The 19270-nt window shown below is 50.8% G+C and overlaps 2 protein-coding genes across 2 annotated transcripts in view; both read right to left on the bottom strand.

Moving 5' to 3' along the window:
* CCDC30 (coiled-coil domain containing 30) overlaps nucleotides 1–13933 on the bottom strand; it is a 40238-nt gene extending 26305 nt beyond the window's left edge. The window contains exons 1-5 of the mRNA XM_054291849.1: nucleotides 13790–13933; nucleotides 13574–13741; nucleotides 12661–12781; nucleotides 4603–4778; nucleotides 1401–1542 (exon numbers count right to left, since the gene is read on the bottom strand). Of these exons, the coding sequence (XP_054147824.1) occupies nucleotides 1401–1542; nucleotides 4603–4778; nucleotides 12661–12781; nucleotides 13574–13741; nucleotides 13790–13933 (751 nt within the window). The remainder of the gene's footprint in view (nucleotides 1–1400; nucleotides 1543–4602; nucleotides 4779–12660; nucleotides 12782–13573; nucleotides 13742–13789) is intronic.
* Nucleotides 13934–15369: 1436 nt separating this feature from the next.
* Nucleotides 15370–19218, bottom strand: PPCS (phosphopantothenoylcysteine synthetase). The gene is made up of 3 exons (XM_054292066.1): nucleotides 18685–19218; nucleotides 17710–17813; nucleotides 15370–15953 (listed from the first exon to the last, which is right to left on the bottom strand). The coding sequence occupies exons 1-3, from the start codon at nucleotides 19208–19210 to the stop codon at nucleotides 15630–15632; spliced, it is 954 nt and encodes a 317-aa protein (XP_054148041.1). The 5' UTR covers nucleotides 19211–19218; the 3' UTR covers nucleotides 15370–15629.
* Nucleotides 19219–19270: the final 52 nt, after the last annotated feature.

The raw sequence follows: 19270 nt of genomic DNA, 5'->3' as shown, positions 1-19270 counted from the left end.
TTAGGAGCACATGTTGAGGACACACTGGTATCCCCCTGTCTTCGGGAGACAATTTTCTTTAGAGAAAAGGGAAGAAACATTATTCCCTTTTCAGCTTAACACTGAGCACAGGAAATTTAAGTTCAAATTTGACTTCTATTCAGGCAAAACAAAATAATCTACTTTTTTGGTTCCACCATAGGAATACATTAAAAAAACCCAAAAAATCACAAATTGGAAAAAGCAACAAATTTCTTTTTCAAATAAGAATTTTCAGCTGTGTCATTTAATATAAAAAGCAAAGAACATCTCCACAGAATGGGTTGGGTTGGAAGGGGACCTTGCAGATTATCTCATTCCAACACCCATATTCCACCAGAACGGAAATTTTACTCAAAAGCCTGTTGACCACCACACAAATTTATTACAAAATTATAATAAAATGATGATTAAAAGGCTGATGAAAGGACAATAAAATTTTCCTCTTGCAAAAATCCTGACCATCCCCTATTTTCCCATTCCCTCTCCTGTTTTTCCCCCTTCAGGGCTGACCACAGGGGTGATTCCACAAGGACAACAATGATTGGATGTGGCAGCCAAGTTCTGCTTTGGAAAAAACCCCACAACATTCCTCATGAACTTTGTTAAATACCATTTAAATCCTTTCCTCACCGAAATCCTACTAACTGGGCTCAAACTGGTCAGGAATTCTTCCCTCCAATGCACACACAAGTTATCACTGAACCAAAAAATGCTGTTTAGGGGGTTTTACTAAAGATGAGTGACCCCAGTCCAGGTTTTTAGGAGCAAATTAATTAATTCCCAGAGCAGGTGGCTCAGAGCTCAGGAGGAGAAACTTTACAGAGATACAGAACCAGGGAAGCCACAGGGACATTGTCACCCTCATTCTGCACACACAGACACAAACCCAGAGACAAAACAAGCATGAAACCTTTACTCACATTTTGCAAAGCCTTGTGTTCATCCAGCAGCTCACCAAGCACAGATTTCCCTGCTGCAATCCATGGGAGCCCCAGGCTGGAGCCTGCCCTGCTCCAGAGTGGAGCTGCCACAGCACTGATCCCATCCCTGGGGGCTGGCATTGATCCCACCCAGCACGGGCTGGGAAGGGCTGGGAATGGTGGGAATGGAGATGGAGAGGGGCTGAAGGGGCTGGAAATGAGCAGATGGGGCTGGAGAGGACCTGGTGGGGCTGGAGAGGAACTGCAGCAAAACAGGGAGAAGCTGAAGCTTCCCAGCTTCCCTGGAGAGGAAATCCTGGCCAAAGAGATTTTTCAGAAAATATCATGGTGACTGTTAATGACTGCATTCCCATCTCCTAGGGAGCAGGCTGACTCCTGGCACTGATTTTTCCACATCCCAAGCAGAGAGGACAGAGTGGCCACCAGAGCAGCACTTACCTGCTCCACTCTGCTCTTTGCTTTGTGCATCCAGGCCTGGGATCTCTTCCTGGGACTCCACCAGCCTCTGTGGGGCCTCATCCAGATCTCCCCCATCTCCTGCAGGCAATGCTTGCTGCCCCTCCAGCTCTTCCCTGCAGAACTGAAGCACAAGGGTTAATGTGCCAGTGGAAATGAGGAACCCTCATTTGGTGGTGATGTGACCAAGGCAGAGCTGTTTGTAACCCCCTCCACACTGGTCCCATTGGAAAATGGGGATTTCCTCATTTGTCACCTCTTCCACTGGTCCCATTGGAAAATGTGTATTTCCTCATCTCCAAAATGTGGATTTCCTCATCTCAATGCCAGTTCTGGGACAAACCAAGGGCAGGAGATGCCCACCAGGCAGCTCTGCCCCGAAATGTGAAGTGTTCCCCTCATGAAGGGATGATTTCCCACCCAGGCTGGGCACAGTGTGAGGATGGGGCTGTGACACTGTTTGGGCTCTGGGTTTTTTACTCTAAACCTGGTAAAAACCCTCCCAATGTGCTTAAGGACAAACCTGAAATGAGGGAGAGCAGAGTAACACTGGGAGATTCACAATCATGGGGTCACAGAAAAGGCTTGGAATGGAAGGGACCTTAAAGCCCACCCTGTCCCACCATAGCAGGGACACCTTCCAAGCTGCTCCAAGCCCTGTCCAGCCTGGCCTTGGGCACTGCCAGGGGTCCAGGGGCAGCCACAGCTGCTCTGGGCACCCTGTGCCAGGCCCTGCCCACCCTCACAGCCAAGAATTCCTCCCCAGTTCCCCTTTGGCAAGGATCTGGAGTGCCAGGACAAAGTTCCTCTCCAGCTCTCCTGGAGCCCCTTCAGGCACTGGAAGGGGCTTTTGGGTCTCTCCAGACCCTTCTCCAGGTGGACACCTCCAGCTCTGCCAGCTTGGCTCTCAAGGGGCTCAGAGCATCTCTGTGGCCTCACTCCATCAGCTCCTTCCTGTGCTGGGGATCCTGGGGCTGGAGCAGCAGAGCTGGGGGAGCCTTTTCAGAGAGGAGCAGATGCTGTTTGGCCTTTGGGGTGCAAACACACACACTCCTGGCTCATACCCAGCTTCCAATCCACAAGAACTCCCAAATCCATCCTGCAGAGCTGCCCTCCATGGATTCCTCCTCACCCTGTGCTCATTCTCACACTGCCCTGACCCAGGCAAAGGGATTTGAACCCCAGGAGCTTCCCTGGACATCTCCACATTCCTTTTCTATGGAGTTATACATTCCTGCTCCACTGCAGCTGCACTGAAGGGGTCCCAAGGCTCAGCACATTGGTTGGTTTGATATTTGGCACTTCCATGAATTCCTCCCCACCCTGTGCTCATTCTCAGACTGCCCTGACCCAGGCACAGGGATTTGAGCCCCAGGAGCTTCCCTGGACATCTCCACATCCCTCTTTTCTATGGAGTTACACATTCCTGCTCCACTGCAGCTGCTCTGAAGGGGTCCCAAGCCTCAGCACGTTGGTTGGTTTGATATTTGGCACTTCAGAGGGTGGGTGAGCAGCACATGCCATGAATCCAGAAGGTATTTCCATAAGGGTTTCTCAGAGCTGACCACACAGAGAGGCAGGTTTGTATCCCGCCTTTCTGCTTTCCTGGGGATGCAATAAAACAATCAATTCTGCTTGAGCAGGCTGGTTAAAAGCTGAATTCATCCCTGAAGCAGGCAGGAACGTGTCCAGCCCTTGATTCCAAGAGTGGGACAGGCCAGCTGGGAACAAGCAAGGCCACACATTCCAGTAAACAGAGCAAGAGGAGCAATTAACACCTTAACCTGTAACACTAATGGCTCTGCAAAACAAGCGGGATGCTCCCGGGAACAATGGAGTGTTTAATCAACAGTTTGTGCTCCGAAGGCACAGACAGCAATGACATCACTGGGGACAGTAATCAGCCCTGTCAGGGAGACTCAGTTTTCCGGGAAAACACATCTCCAATGTGTCCTTCACCTGATTAAACAGAAAGGAACAAGAGAGAAGGGGCCCTGACCCCTGTTTGAGGTCTTGCTCCCTCCTCGGGTTTGGGACCTTGGGGACAAACAGCAGCTCCTGGAATGTCAGAGCATTCCTGGACTCCAGTTCCCCAGAGACATGAGTAGGTGGGAAGTGATGGCCTTGGAACCATAGAACCAGAATATCCTGAGCTGAAACAGACCCACAAGGATCATCCAGTCCAGCCCCAGCTCTGCACAGACACCCCAATAAACCCAGCCTGTGCAAACCCTCTGGAGCTCTGGCAGTGTTGGGGCCATTCCCTGGGGAGCCTGGGCAGTGTCATACCATCCTCTGGGGGAAAAAACCTGATATCCAACCCAAATCCCCCTGGCACAGCCCCAGCTGCTCCCCCAGATCCTGGCCCTGCTCACAAAGAGCAGAGATCAGGAGAAGCTGCAGCCCCCAGTGAGATCTGCCCGCAGCCTCCTCTGCTCCAGCTGAACCCAGAGAATTCATTCTTACCCACTGAAGATCCTTACACCAAACACATCACAAAAACCTGAACACAGGATTGCAAATGACCCATTTCACTGTCCCTGTGCAGATGTGGGAGTAAATCAAGTGCAAAAGGTGAGAATTAAGAAAGACACTGACTTAGAATCCTGGAATCCCAGACTGGTTTGGGGCTGGAGGTGATCTTAAAGCTCATCCCATCCCACACCATGGGCAGGGACACGTTCCACCATCCCAGGCTGCTCCAAGCCCAATCTGGCCTTGGATGCTTCCAGAGAAGGGGCAGCCACTGCTTCTCTGAGCACGCTGTGCCAGGGCCTCACCACCCTCACAGCCAGGAATTCCTTTCCAATATCCAATCTAGGCATATTCTGCCAGTTTGAAACAATTCTGCCAGTTTGAAACCATTCCATTCCATCTTTCTTGTAATGCTTTCAAGCATTTCAGACCCAACACTCCGCAATGGCCTCAGAGAAAGGAGAAACCATTTTCATTACAGAAATATCACAAAAATATTCCTTTCCCACAGCTCCCCCTTGCCCTGGCATTCCAGACTCTCACAAATACTCTCACTCCTTCTTTCTTGTAATCCTTTCAAGCATTTCACACCCAACGCTTCACAGTGGGTGTGAAATGGAGAAAGGAGAAACCATATTCATACAGAAATATCCCAAAAATATTCCTTTCCCACAGCTCAGAGGCAGGCAGAGCCAGGGAGCAGAGGTACCTGGAGCCCATCCATGCTGCTGTGGGGTCCCAGCTGCTGGGCTGCCACCTCCAGCCTTGCCAGCAGCGCCGCCCGCTCCACCAGGAGATAGGCAACCTGTTCACTGGCAGCACTGCACGAGATGTGGGACAAACCTTCCTGCTCCAGCATCTCCTCCACCTCCTTCAGCTGGCTTTCTGCAAGGCAAGGCAACACAAGGCTGGTGTAAGTCTCTGCATGAAGTTGTCACAGACATCTTTTATGAAAAATCCTTTCCGTAGGATTTTTTCCTCCTGAGAAGCTGAAAGGCCTCAGGAACAAAATGTAAACAATGGTTATCTGCTGCTGTGGAATGCAACAGGTAGATCTGTGATTAGTGTTATATAGTTATTTCTAATTAATGGCCAATCACAGCCAGCTGGCTCAGACTCTCTGTCCGAGCCACAAGCCTTTGTTATCATTCCTTCCTTTTCTATTCTTAGCCAGCCTTCTGATGAAATCCTTTCTTCTATTCTTTTAGTATACTTTTAATGTGATATATATCATAAAGTAATAAATCAAGAATTAAGAATCAAGAAGAATTAACTTGAAGAATTAAACTGCCAGTGCCTCAATGTTTATCCAAAAATTATAGCCAGGAAAGCTCTGTACTGGGAAAAACTTCCAGACTCAAGGGTCCCTAAGGCAGAAAGGTGACAACAAGACTTGCAGGAGTCAGTTTATAGCTGGGCACTGTTGTGTTTGTGCAACCAACAGTTGGTAAAAAGTTGTTAAATTCCAACTCCCTGGTTGGTGTGGTTGGAATTTATCTGCCAGGAGAAAATTTGGTGTCTGGCATGATGAGGGCAGCAACTCCTGCATTGGATCCAGCAGCTTGTGGAGCTTTTCAAACACTCCCTGTGTAATTCATATTAAAACCAACACCAACAGACCAAATTTCTAACCCAAACCAGATCATAAAGGCTTCCAAGTGTTGTAAGATGGGAAGCTGTAGAGAGTTAAAAGGGATATTCAGACAGGTAACATTTCAGATAGCTGTCATTCTATGAGATGGGTTCCAGTATGGGTTTCCAAGCTGAAGAGAAGGCTGAAAAAGTGAAAATAGTGGGGAAAAATACCAACTCAAAATTTTAAAAACCCCCACTATATAGGTGAGCCCTCAGACAAATTATGAGATTAATTACAAGAAAAATAAAATCCATATTTAGTAAGTTCTCCTAGAAGGGATTTTTCAAGTTGGAAAAGACCTCTGAGTTTAAGTCCAAGGTTAAAATATTTTCTGAGCTGTCCAACAGAAATAAACATGAACAGTAACATTCTCAAATCCTTTCAAATCACTCTTTCCCTGCTCAGGGATCTAGAGTTGGGCAGCAGAGGTTCAGCAGGGCAAATATTCCTCAGACACAGGACATGGAGAGCCCTGGCCAAGCCTGTCCCTCACTCGCATGTGTGGATGCCATGGCACAGAGAGAAAGGACGAGTGTTTGTCACAGCAGCTTGGGAGAATTTTTGGGGAGTTGTAAAGATGTGATAACTTGTTAAGTATAAACAATCTGCAGGTGGTGTTCTTCTACTTTGTTTTTCTGTTCTTCTCAAGGATGGTGTGTGAGGAAGGTGTTTTTGTTAACAAGCCAATCAAATAGAATGCATCCTATCACTCTATAAAAACTGCGTGATTGTCTTGAATAAAACCTTCTGTAGTCTTCTAAAATCCTGCCTCCCACCTGTTCCTGTGTCACTATAAAAACTGTGTGGTTGTGTGGTTCCCTTGAATAAAACCTTCTCTACTCCTTCTACAATCGTTCCTCCTGCCTGTTCCTACGTCACTATAAAAACCGCGCAGTTCTCTTGAATAAAGTCTTATTTGCTCTTTCTACAATCCTGCCTCTCACTTGTTCCTGTGTCACTATAAAAACTGTGTGGTTCTCTCAAATAAAGCCTTCTCTGCTCTTTCTACAACCCTGCCTCCTTGCCTGTTCCTGTATCATAAAAACTGCGTGGTTCTCTTGTATAAAACCGTCTTTACACTTCCTACAATCCTGCCTCTCACCTGCTCCTGTGTCACCATAAAAACTGTGTGGTTCTCTTGAACAAAACCTTCTTTGCTCCTTTTGCAATCCTGCCTCTTGCCTGTTCCTGTGTCATGAAAATTGTGCAGTTCTCTTGAATAAAACCTTCTCTGCTCTTTCTACAATCCTGCCTCTCACCTGTTCCTGTGTCACTATAAAAACTGTGTGGCTCTCTCGAATAAAATGTTCTTTACTCCTTCTACAATCCTGCCTCTTGCCTGTTCCTGTGTCATGAAAATTGTGCAGTTCTCTTGAATAAAACCTTCTTTGCTTTTTCTACAATCCCGCCTCACACCTGTTCCTCTGTCACTATAAAAACTGTGCAGTTCTCTTGTATAAAGCCTTCTTTACTCCTACAATCCTGCCTTTTTGCCTGCTCCTTGTGTCATTATAAAAACCGTGCAGTTCTCTTGAATAAAACCTTCTTTACTCCTTCTACAATGCTGCCTGTTCCTGTGTCATAAAAACCATGTGGTTCTCTTGTATAAAACCTTCCTTACTCTTTCTACAATCCTGCCTCTCACCTGCTCCTGTGTCACTATAAAAACTGTGTGGTTCTCCTGAATAAAATCTTCTTCACTCTTTCTACAACCCAGCCTGTTCCTGTGCCATTCTCAGTGTCACTCAGGCACTGATTTAGCCCAGGCCCAGCACAAGCACATCCCCAGGCTCTGATCGATCCCATGTTTCCACTCCACGCTCGCAGCCGGCTCCATCCAGCCCTGGATGGAAAAACCCCCTGAGGTTCCCCAGGCTCTCCCCCAGGGAGACAGAGCCCAGCCTGCTCAATGCAGGGTCAAACAGGGCTCCCCAGCACCTTCCTGCTGCAGCAGAGCAAACCAGGCACTGTGCAGGATCCAAACTGCTCCCTGCGCCTCGGGAAGAGCCCATGGATCACACTAAACTCAACCTGGCAGCTTCCTCCCATGGTTTTGCCAAATGTCAGCTAAAATGAACAGAAACTGCTCTGGTTTATGCCCAGGATGGGACCCCCTGTGCCCTGAACCACCTTCACCTGCCAGTGTCCCCCTTGTCCCCAGTTTGCTCAACTAAACTGACCCCCTGTAGGAGCGATGGGGGTAGGATGGTCAGGGTGGATGGAGATGAGAGATCTCTGCAGCCAGGGCTTGGAACCTGCAGTTTATGGCAAAGGGCCCTGCTGGGAGCTGCCAGCCACAGCTCAGAGCAGGCCCAAAACAGAGAGAAAGGTAAAGAGAGGGGTAAAGAGAAAGAAGGCAAGAGTGTGGTAAAGAGGATGAGAGAGAGCAAGAGAGAAGAATAAAAGCAAGAGGGAAAGAGAGCAAAGTTCCTGTCACAATACCATAAATCTTCTTCTGTGCTGAATATTCTGATTCTCACTAACCAATCTAGTACAAGACACAAATCCTATCGCATTTCCATACAGCCTATAAGAATCACTACATTACCATACTGTGTTCCATTTTAAACCCTAAAAACTCCCCTTTGGGCCCCTTCTGCCAAGCTGTAGGGTCTGCTCTTACCCTGGGGCCTGTCTGCAAGCAGAGGGTGTTGTTTAATCCAATTCAGCCAGCCACACCATTGTTTTCCAGTTGTTCAGTAATAAGGGATCTCAAAGCTTGCTTTCATTTCAATCTCACTTATAGTTTCTACATTCTCAAAATCTTTTGCCAAGCGATCATATTTATAAAGCTTTCCTGTTTCATCTTCCCCAACAAACCCCAAGCTGCCTAGCAGCTTTGTTTTGCCAAATTCCAGCTAAAATGAACAGAAACTGCTCTGGTTTATGCCCAGGATGGGACCCCCTGTGCCCTGAACCACCTTCACCTGCCAGTGCCTGTTATAGAAACTTTTTTGAGCTAGGACTAATAAGATTTTGGAGGCCTGTAACACATCCAAGATAGCTCAGCTGCCTTTGGAGGCATAAAAATGAGCAAGATGGCTTCTCTTGCAGTGTTGGAAACAGAAAGGCTTCATAAAAGGCAAAATAACAAACAGAGAAAACTGAGCTAAGTGCTAGACATTCTTGCTCTTAGTAAAACACCTTACAAAAGCAGTTAGGTTTTCTGTTCATTCCTTTTTCTAGTTAATTGCTTAAACAAAACTTTTTAACTTCTAATTGCTTAAAAAAAACTTTTTAACTTCCAATTAGCTATCCTTAAGTTTAAAGTGAAGTCCCCTAAGCCTATGAAGTAGCTTTTTTCACCTAATTAAAAAAAAAAAGCCTTCTAAGCTTCTTTCCTTTATAAGGAGACAAAAAATAATTTTGTCACTCCATCAACAAAAGACACACTCCAATAAGTGCCACCCTTGTCCCCAGCCTGCAATGCAGGATGAAGTGGCATCATTTTAGATCCCAGAGGCTGGAGAGGAAGGATTTGTGAGGATGAGGGGGGTCTGCCCACACAGCACAGGTCACCTGCGAGTAAACCCCACTGACTCCTTACAAACCCCTTCCCTGTTTGGGAAAACCAACCCCTGCTCCAGGCACTGTCACACAACAGCTCCACTGGCATCTCCCACCTTTCTCTATGCTTGTTTGGAAGCAAATTTTATGTTAATATTTGTATTTTCCTACCCCAGGAATACTCAGAGAAACAGCAGCCACCTCACCCCACCCCACCACAGCCCTGCTGGGTGTGTTTAACCAGCCCAGCTGTTACCACAAACAAGCTCAGCCCATGACTGTGTCTCCTTTTTATTCCACTTTTTAAATAAACCCAGGCAGCTCCCCCAGCACTGTGTTTCACTGTGTTTCAGTGCACTGCAGTTGTTTTTCAGGAAGGCTTTTGGGAGCACCATCGACCTGCCCTCCAACAACACCCGGCGCGTTCAGCGAGAGCATCACAAACGGATCAGGAACTGCCTGGAGGGAAGGAAAAATGTCACTCTGGGCAGGGGTATCACATGAGGTGACAGCTCAGCTCAGCTCAGCTCGATGGCCCAGCACCAACCAGCCTTGGCTGCTCCCTGCAGGAACTGTGAGCTCGGGATGGGCAGGAGGCAAAAGTGCGAGTGAATATTTGCTTTTTGTCTTCAAAAGCTGCTCAGTGTCAGGCAGCAGCACTGACTGTCCTCAGGAGGGCTAGAGAGAGACACAGGGATGCAGCACAGAACCCTGAGAGAGCTGGAGCAGCCCAGCAGAGCCCTTTGGGGTTGTGCAGCATCTCCAGCACAAGAACATCCAGCCACTCCACGCTAGAGATGGCCAGGGGGACTGTTTTTATGAAGAGGCTGAGCTAGAACCATGGAACCACAGAATATCCTGAGCTCAAAGAGACCCACAAGGATTAAATCCAACCCCTGGCACTGCACAGACACCCCAACAATCCCAGCCTGTCCTGGAGCTCTGGGGCCGTGCCCATTGCCTGGGGAGCCTGGGCAGTGCCAGCACCCTCTGGGGAAGAGCCTTTGCTGACACCCAAACCAACTCTCCCCCTGTGTGAAACACAAAGCTGTGTTTCGTGTCACGTACATACAGGCAACGTGTGTATTTGTGATTGCAATATGTGTGGAAACCAACCATGGGACAGTTATAAAGACGAATTCTAATAATTACTGAGAGAAATAAAGCATGGAAGAGGCCTTTGAACCTATCCTTTGTTTCCAATTAACCTTTATGAGTCTTAAGTTGATTTAGGAGCGTTAGAATTAAAGCTTTAAGGATGCTGCATTTTGACAGGAACTTTCTGCTTGTAGCTAAGCCTTAAAGAGTTTCTATTCCCAATTTTTACATCACCATTCTATACACTGTTGTGATTTAGTTTTTCTCAGGATCTACATCCCGAAAGGAGTATCCCAGGTGTTGGTGGTCTGGTTTCCAAAAGAAGGAAGAAGTATTTCATCTGGTGAAGTCCAGCTCCCCAGATGTGGGCCCACCTTTTAATTGCAAGGACTATAAATCTCATAACAGTGATGTCCAGCTTCCCTGGGTTGAACCTATTAGTCCTTGAGTTGATGTTCATCTTCCTTTCTCAAGCTGCATGTTTCCTTTTTATATATTCTAAAGCTATAGTTTCAAAGATCCTTACTACAAGCAATATTCTAAAATTGTAGTATAGCTTTCGGGATGTAGATCCTGAGAAAAACTAAATCACAACAGTGTATAGAATTGTGATGTAAAAATTGGGAATAGAAACTGCTGAGAAAGCTGATGAGTACCCCTATAAATACCTGTAAGCCTCAACTATGGGTGTGCTGTTGGAGGGAAAACTTCCCCCACTGTACCCAGCGCTGTATTCTCATACTTTACCATATTAATTAATAGATTGATTGCTGCTTGAATATTGGCCTGGTCAAGCTTCCTATTTATAACACCTGGTACAGCTCCAGCCATTCCCTCATGTCCCTTCTCTGGTCCCAGAGAGCAGAAATAAAATCCTCCTCCAGAGGAGCTGCAGCCTGGGATGAGCTGTGCCCTCAGCTCACCCTCAGCCTCCTCTGCTCCAGCTGAACAAACCTGGATAAAAGGATCAGTCACTCAACAAAGTGCTCCTCAAGGACCCCAAAACATCTCAGTGCTGGCACCCTAACCCTAAACCGTAACCCTAACCCCAGGTGACAGCCCAGAGGGAGCTTCCACATTCTTAAATTATCCACACTTTTTTAAAACAATGGGAGGGGGACGGGAATTGTTTGTTCTGATGGTTCAAAACTTGGGTGTTCATTGTCACGGAATTCCAGGGCGGTTTTGGTTGGAAGAGACCTTGAAGCTCATCCAATTTCACCCCCAGCCATCCCCATCCCAGGATAGCAGCCAGGGATAGGGGTGGACAAGTCCTGAACCTCAAAATCTGAGTGATATCCCAAAAAAATCCCCCCAGAAACACCAAAGCCACACAACCCCCTCAGGGACAGCAGCCAGCACTCCCTCCTGCATACATGACAAGGACAGATGCATGGACAGGGATCTCAGCTGCCACTCCAGGGGAACTCACTGCTCCACAGCCTCAGGAACCCCTGAGGGATGGAGAAGCCCGGAGGAGCAGAGCCAGCAGGAGGAAACGACCATGCTCAGCTCTGGGGACATTCTGTGTCTCTCCTGACACCTCGTGGAAAGGGAGAGAACCAGAAATGGAGTTTTCTGCCACAGCCAGGCTCCCAAGAGCTCATTATTCATTTCACCACAAACCACGGCTTTAGGTGTCCACAGACATCGCATTTTTAGGTAAAGCCATTTTTGGAAAGTCACACCACCACATGTGCTCCCTGAAAACCCAACTGATGCTCAAATTTTCCCCCAAAATCCTGTATTTGCTGCCCCAAAGCCTCAATCACAAAGAAACTCCTAAAGTCGTGCCATCACCCCAGATTTTATCTTAGAACCAGCACAGTACAACTCACTAGAGTTAAAGGTGACATGGGCTATGAGCACCACTGAAATGCAAAAGAAGACAGGAAAATCAAGAAGTAAACCCAGCAAAAGTGACCCTAGAGTTTGAAAATAAATTATTTCAAGTGAAATAATTTGTTTAAACAAAATTACTGAAGCTCTGAGGGGCCCTGAGCAATTTGGTCTAATCAAAAATCTCCCTGCTCATGGCTGGGGGTGAAACTGGATGAGCTTCAAGGTCTCTTCCAACCAAATTCCATGACAATGAACACCCAAGTTTTGAACCATCAGAACAAACAATTCCTGTCCCCATCATTGTTTTAAAAACTGTGGGGTTTGTGTAAACCAAAGGCAAGAGCAAATTCACTGACTTGGTGAGGGCAACAGATAATTTAGAGCACCATCAATTCTGGTCCTCAAACGGCCTCTGGACCACAGAGCTACATGGAGAACCTGCCAAACTCCCTGAATAAAGGCAGTAAAAGCAGGCAAGAACCTCTAAATTAATTATAAATCTGTTTGAACAGCTCATTAACACTTTAGGAACTTCTCAAGCAACCACTGAGAGCTCCCCAAAAACGCTGCTGGGCTCTCCAAGAAGCTTTCCAGAGCCAAACAGAAGGGAAGGGAAGGGAAGGGAAGGGAAGGGAAGGGAAGGGAAGGGAAGGGAAGGGAAGGGAAGGGAAGGGAAGGGATTACCCTGCTGCAGCTGTAGCTGGGCCAGCTCCAACCTGAGCTGCTCATTCTCCTTCTCATACTCAGAGGCAATGGCATCCCTCTCCTCTGTCAGGGCACGGACATGGCCCACGTAGCTCTCCACCTGGAACAAAGAAAACCCTGCTGTTCCCAGCTCTGCTGGCACTTCCAGTGAGCCAGTAGCACAAAATGTTCCCCACTGTGGCATTCACATCCTCTGGAAAAATCCCTTCGCCCAGGATTTTTCTCCTGGTGTGAAAAATGGGTATTTTATGATTGGCTTTTCACAAATATTAAAATGAATGTCATATGTGTTGTGTTAGAAAGTTATGCTGTGTTAATTTTCTTAAGTAGTGTGTTGGAGGGGTTTTTGAGGGGATGAGGAATGGGAATTTAAATTCCAAATTCTCAAGGGCAGCAGTGTGGTAATGACTGCACAGAGGGGGGATCAGGGGATACAGGACTGGCTGGGTTAACCTGGGGGTATTCCAGAAGCATTGAGGTTGGAAAAGGCTCCCAAGTGTCCAACCTGTGACAAAACTCTATCTTGGCACCAGAGCAGAGCTCTTTGGACACCTCCAGGGATGGGCACACCTACCAATGCCTGACAACTTTTTCAGGCAATAAATTCCTCCTGGTGTCCACCCTGAGCCTGCCCTGGCCCAGCCTGAGGCCGTTCCCGCTCTCCTGTCTTTGTTCATTGGAGCAGACCCTGACCCTCCAGGCTGTGCCCTCCTGTCAGGAGCTGTGCAGAGCCACAAGGGCCCCCTGAGCCTCCTTTGCTCCAGGCTGAGCCCCTGCCCAGCTCCCTCAGCCTCTCCTGGTGCTCCAGCCCCTTCCCAGCTCCCCCAGCCCCTCCTGGTTCCCCAGCCCCGTTCCCTGCCCAGCCCAGCCGGGCCCGCTCTCCGGCCCTTACGTCTCTCATGTCCTGGCTCCGCCGCCGCTCCAGCTCTCCCAGCCGGGTCTCCGCTCTCCGCAGGAGCCGCCAGGCCAGACCCAGCTGCTCCTCTGCCGGGGCGGCGGGGTCAGCGCCCTCGGTCCGCAGCCAGCGCCGGATAGTGTCCGCCGGCACCGGGGGCTCCGCCTGCGGGGCAGCCAGAGGGGCAGTGAGACACGGGGGGGCCGCGGGTACCCCGATCCCCTTGGGGTACCACCGAGCCGACCCCCCGAACCCCCTCCCCGGGCCGGCACCGCCAACACCCCGAGCCCCCCTGGGCCGGTCCCGGGGGGACACCCGGTCCCGGGCACCCACCGGGGCCGCGGCGGCCGCGTCCATGCGGCGGGACGGGCCCCCGGCGCCATGGCAACAGGCCACGCCCCCAGCAGCAGTATAGTGAATGGGCGGCGCGAGGCCCCGCCCACAGCGTGTCACATGTGGTGGTGAGGCCACGCCCCCTTCCAGCTCAGTGGCGCCCCCTGGCGGCCGAGAGCGGGCACAGCGTCCCCGGGGTCAGATCTAGGGAAGGGAAAGGGAAAAAAGGGAAAAGGGAAAGAGGAAAGGGAAAGAAAACGAAGGGAAAAGGGAGGGAAGCCAAGGAGAGAGGGGAAGGGAAGGGAAGGTGGAAGGGAAGGTGATCTATAGGAAGACCTTAGAGAGCTCTCAGAATTCTTTAGGGAGACCTCAGAGACAATACCAGTTCCTACAAGGGACTCCAAGACAGCTGGAGATGGAGTTTAAATGAGGACATGGCACACCAAGACAAGATGGGACGGTTTCCACTGCCATAGGGCAGGGTTAGATGGGATATTGGGAATAAATTCTTCTCTGTGAGGGGGGAGCCCTGACACGGGGCGCCCAGAGAAACTGTGGCTGCCCCATCCCTGGAAGTGTTCCAGGACAGGTTGGACAGGGCTGGAACAACCTCAGCCAGTGGAAGGTGGAATGAGATGAGCTTCAAAACCCCCTGAAACCCAAAGGTGACTCCATGAGATGGAGGAACTGAAGAGCTATGTAGGCCCACCCTGCAGAAGCAACTCACTGGCTGAAGACACCTCACAAGGGAATGACAGGGAAAGGAAACCAGGACATGGCAGAGTGCAGGGGGCACCTTCCCCTGAGCCCTCTGAGATCCTCAGAAAACAATGGGCAGATCCTGGACTTGCAGGAGCCACTTCTACTTGGGTACCACAGCCAGCATTCCCAGAGTGCTGCAGAGTGCCCAAACAGTGCCAGGGTGGGAGCACCCACAGGAACAGAGGCATCCCTGATCCCGTGGGATTGGGATGGCTGAGCCTCAGTGGGGATGGCTGTGCCCCAGTTTGAGCCTGGATGGGATGGCTGTGCCCCAGTTTGAGCCTGGATGGGATGGCTGTGCCCCAGTTTGAGCCTGGATGGGATGGCTGTGCCCCAGTTTGAGCCTGGATGGGATGGCTGTGCCCCAGTTTGAGCCTGGATGGGATGGCTGTGCCCCAGTTTGAGCCTGGATGGGATGGCTGTGCCTCAGTTTGAGCCTGGATGGGATGGCTGTGGCTGTTTGAGCCTGGATGGGATGGCTGTGCCCCAGTTTGAGCCTGGGGAATGTCCCCACCCAGCACTTCACACAGAAGGGCAGACACAATGCTGGAAGCCCACAGTGAGTTCTCAAGTCCAATGAAACCCCAATATTCCCACTGCCCCAGTGTGCTCCTCAAAAAGCTCAGATTATTTCCAGTCACAAAACCAGCACACCCCCATTCCTTCCTCCTGCCATTCTAAAAGAAAATTCAAAGAGGGAGATTCAAGAAATTCTTTATATACAGAGACCTTCACCATTTCTCGTCCTCCCAGCTCTCCCAGCCCACGGGACAGAAACAAGCTCCTTTCCTCCTCTGGAATGGTTTCACTTCCTTGTATTTCTCTTTTCCAAAGCCACAACAGCTGTGGCCAAGCTGCATGAAAGTGACAGAGTGTTGGACGGCCCTCCTTGTGCTCCGTGGGGATTCTTTATTCACCTGCACAGGCTCCATCCAGCCTCACTCCCAGATTTTCCTCCTCAGCCTTTCCTCTCTATAAAGGCAGTGTGCTGGCCCTGCAGGTAACTCACAATCTTCTCCTCTATTTCCATGCCTTGTGCCAGCTCCTCGTCAGACAGGGATAAGGGAGTCTGTGAGTCCCTGGTGACAATGATGACAGAGGTTCTGCGCGACTCCAGGACGTTGGCCACCACCACCTGGTGCCTGTATTTCTCCAGAGCCTGCTGAGATTTATCCAGCAGGATCTGGGCATCTGTCTCCAGTTTGAAGGAAATCACAAAAGCCTCAGGGGCCCAGTCTCTGACCAGGGGTGACAGCATTTTTGGCACCATCTTCATTGTGATCTGCAGTGGGGAAAGATACATAGAAAAAAATCAGTCAAAACATTGCAGGGATGTCACAGATAGGATTTTTCATAAAACATTTCTTTAGGATTTTTTCTCCTGAGAAGCTGGGAGGCCTCAGGAACAAAATGTAATCAATGATTATCTGCTGCTGTGGAATGCAACAGGTAGATCTGTGATTGGTCTTACAGAGTTATTTCTAATTAATAACCAATCACAGCCAGCTGGCTCAGACTCTGTCCAAGCCACAAGCCTTTGTTACAATTCTTTCCTTTTCTATTCTTAGCCAGCCTTCTGATGAAATCCTTTCTTCTATTCTTTTAGTATAGTTTTAATGTAATATATATCATAAAATAATAAATCAAGCCTTCTGAAACATGGAGTCAGATCCTCATCTCTTCCCTCATCCTCGATCCCTGTGAACATCCTCACACAGGGAGTTGTAACAAGGGATGGGATGGGAAAGAGGGAAATTCCAGCTTTGTTTCACACTCCACTTGCAGGAGGAAGTTTTTCAAGGCAGCTCTCACCAAACAAGGTTCAAATGACACTAAATTTAAATTAAATGATCCATGTAGTGCTCATAGTTGGGGTTCTGAGGCCAGGCCACAGGAGCCCTGCATTCCCAGAGCCAACCACACTGGGGGAATATAAACATGAGGAGAGATTTAAAAAAGCATTGTAACTGCACAAATCTGAGTATTCACCTCTCCAGAATTCGGGTAGTTTATCCCATCTCCACCTCATGAAAGTGCTAAAGCATGGAGAAAAACAGTGGGAGACTGTTCTCCAGCTTCCCAACCTCTGGATCCATCACTGGCAATCAGGCCAGGTCTTATCTTTCCAATGTTATCATTAAAGAACAAAGCCCAGTAACTCCTTAGAAAGTAATTAATTAAATAAATGTGGTATTTGTTATATAAAGAATTCCAGAGACACCTGCTCTGAGAGGGACCTCAGCACTGCAGTGTTGTTCTATCATTTGTACAGGCAAGATGGATCCCAGAGTCATGGAATGGTTTGGGGTTGGGAGGGACCTTAAATCCCATCCCATCCCACCCCAGCCATGGCAGGGACACCTCCCACTGTCCCAGACTGCTCCCAGCCCTGTCCAGCCTGGCCTTGGGCACTGCCAGGGATCCAGGGGCAGCCCCAGCTGTGCCAGGGCCTGCCCACCCTCCCAGGGAGGAATTCCTGCCCAATACCCCATCTAAATCCATTCTGTCAGTTCGAAACCATTCCCCCCTAGCCCCAGCACTCCAGACCTTTCTCCAAAGCCTCTCCAGACAAAAGGCAGCAACTCAAGCACTCCAGGAGCTATTCCTGGAGCACTTCAGCTCCCTGAGACCCACCCTCCCCTCATCTCCATGGAAGCAGGGGCAGCTTTAGAGGACAGAGCCAGAAAGGCAGGAGGCACCTCAGGGGGCTCTCTTCATGTGCCACACCACAAGTGCAGATGTGTTGAAGCTGCTCCATATCAGGCAGAGCAGCACTGAGCTCCCTGCAGATAACCATGAGACCCCTCACCCCTTCACCCCAGCCTAAAAATAAACCTGGATCAAAGGAGAGCAGGGCTGATCCTGCCCTGCCCTCTTATCTGGGCCCCTCAGTGCAAGATAAAACAATGCAACTCCAGGATTTCCAGAGGGTTCTGTCCCTGTGGGATCTCACCCTCTGACAACACAGCTGTTATCCACAGCCAGCTATCAGGAGAAGGACCCTGGCAGCAAGGAGGGCATGGCTGAGGGGGTCTCACCTGCAGGGGTCCCTCTGAGGACTGGATCTTGTGCTCTGGCATCTCAGAGACCGGGATGTAGAAATCTGACACGGCGGCTGCCAGGTAGAACATGGCACTGGAGCCTGTGGGAGGGACACACAGCTGCTGTCTGTCCCCTGCTGCCACCACCCACACCCAACAGGGGACAGCAGGGGATCCCCCAGCACCCCCCTGAGCAGGGCAGCACTGCTGTCCCCACGCTGGGCTCTGCGCTGTGCCCCCCTCCCAAGCCCCAGGTGCAGGAGAGCCCAGACCCTCATGGAGGGGTGCAGGAGCTCTCCAAGTAAGGGGGGCTCCTTGTCACCTCACAGCAGAGTCCCACAGGTCCCGGGATCACCTCATACCTGTGCCCACTGTGATCTGTCATCTACCCCATGCTGGGGACCCCACAACATCCCCTTGTTCCTGCTCTGCCAGTCCCCTCACACTGAGACACCCACAGGCGTCTCATCCTGACCCTTCACACAGGACCACCCTGTCCCCTCACACTGAGACATCCCTGGGGGGCTCCATCCTTCCTCACTTGGAACCTTCACCCAGGACCACCCTGTCCCCTCATACTGAGACCCCCATGAGAGCCTCATCCTTCCTCATTCTCCCCCCCCTTCCGGGGGCCTCCATCCCCTCTCACCCCGAACTTTGCCCAGGACTACCCTGTCTCCTCACACTGAGACACCTCGGGGGGCTCCATCCCCTCTCACCCCGAACCTTGCCACAGGACCACCCCATTCCCTCACACTGGAACTCCCACAAGAGCCTCATCCTTCCCCACCCTGAACCTTGCCACAGGACCACCCCATTCCCTCACACGCCCGCGGGCTCCATCCTTGCTCATCCCGACCTTTCGCCCAGGACCACCCCGTTCCCTCACCCCCCGGGTGGCTCCATCCTCTCTCGCCGTGTGCCCCACACGCCGGTGCCCGCCCCGTCCCTCACTCCCGGTTCCCCCCGTACCGAGCGGCGCCAGCGCTCTGGCGGCGGCGCGCAGCAGCGCCAGGTACTCCACGAGCCCGGTGAACTCGATGGCGAGCAGCGCTCCCTCCTCGGTGGCGCGCTGGTACTCGCGGAGCGCGGGCAGCAGCGCGGGCAGCGCGGCGGGAGCGGCGGCCACGCCGGGCGGCGGCCCCGGGGTGAGGCGGAGCGCGTCCAGCAGCGCGGGCCCGTGCGGCGGCAGGGCGCGGGCCCAGGGGAAGGCGGAGCGGGCGCGGTGCAGGAAGCAGACGCCGTAGCCGGCCCGCACCAGGCGCTCGGCCGAGGCCGCCCCGCGCCGCCCGCTGCTGAAGTTCTCCAGGAAGCGCACGGCGCGCGCCTCCAGCGGCACCTGCGTCCCGCCCGACGTCACCAGCGCCACGCGCCGCCCGCGCGCCGCCTGCGCCGCCGCCCAAGCGCGCACCCGCTCCTCGGTCTCCGCCGTATCCACGGCGTTGTCCTCTTCATCGTCCTTGTCCTTCTCCTCCTCCTTCACCGCCGCCGCCGCCATGACCAGGACCGGCCCGCCGGAAATCACGTGTGGCGCCTTTCCGCACCGGAAGCGTTGTCT

Source organism: Melozone crissalis, unplaced genomic scaffold (genome assembly GCF_028551555.1).
Source record: "Melozone crissalis strain CALT ecotype California unplaced genomic scaffold, PUWL_Pcris_2 ptg000107l_1, whole genome shotgun sequence".
Taxonomy (NCBI): Eukaryota; Metazoa; Chordata; class Aves; order Passeriformes; family Passerellidae; genus Melozone; species Melozone crissalis.
Note: the sequence above shows the minus strand (reverse complement) of the source record. Positions and strands in the feature narration are given on the sequence as shown.

What these genes read in the sequence shown, in the direction of transcription:
- PPCS (XM_054292066.1), bottom strand. Translation starts at nt 19,210, where the DNA reads ATGGCGGCGGCGGCGGTGAAGGAGGAGGAGAAGGACAAGGACGATGAA. An exon ending in CAGAGCGCTGGCGCCGCTCG is followed by an intron (nt 17,814 to 18,684) that starts GTACGGGGGGAA and finishes TCCCTCCCACAG; the next exon opens with GCTCCAGTGCCATGTTCTAC. An exon ending in CCTCAGAGGGACCCCTGCAG is followed by an intron (nt 15,954 to 17,709) that starts GTGAGACCCCCT and finishes TCCCCACTGCAG; the next exon opens with ATCACAATGAAGATGGTGCC.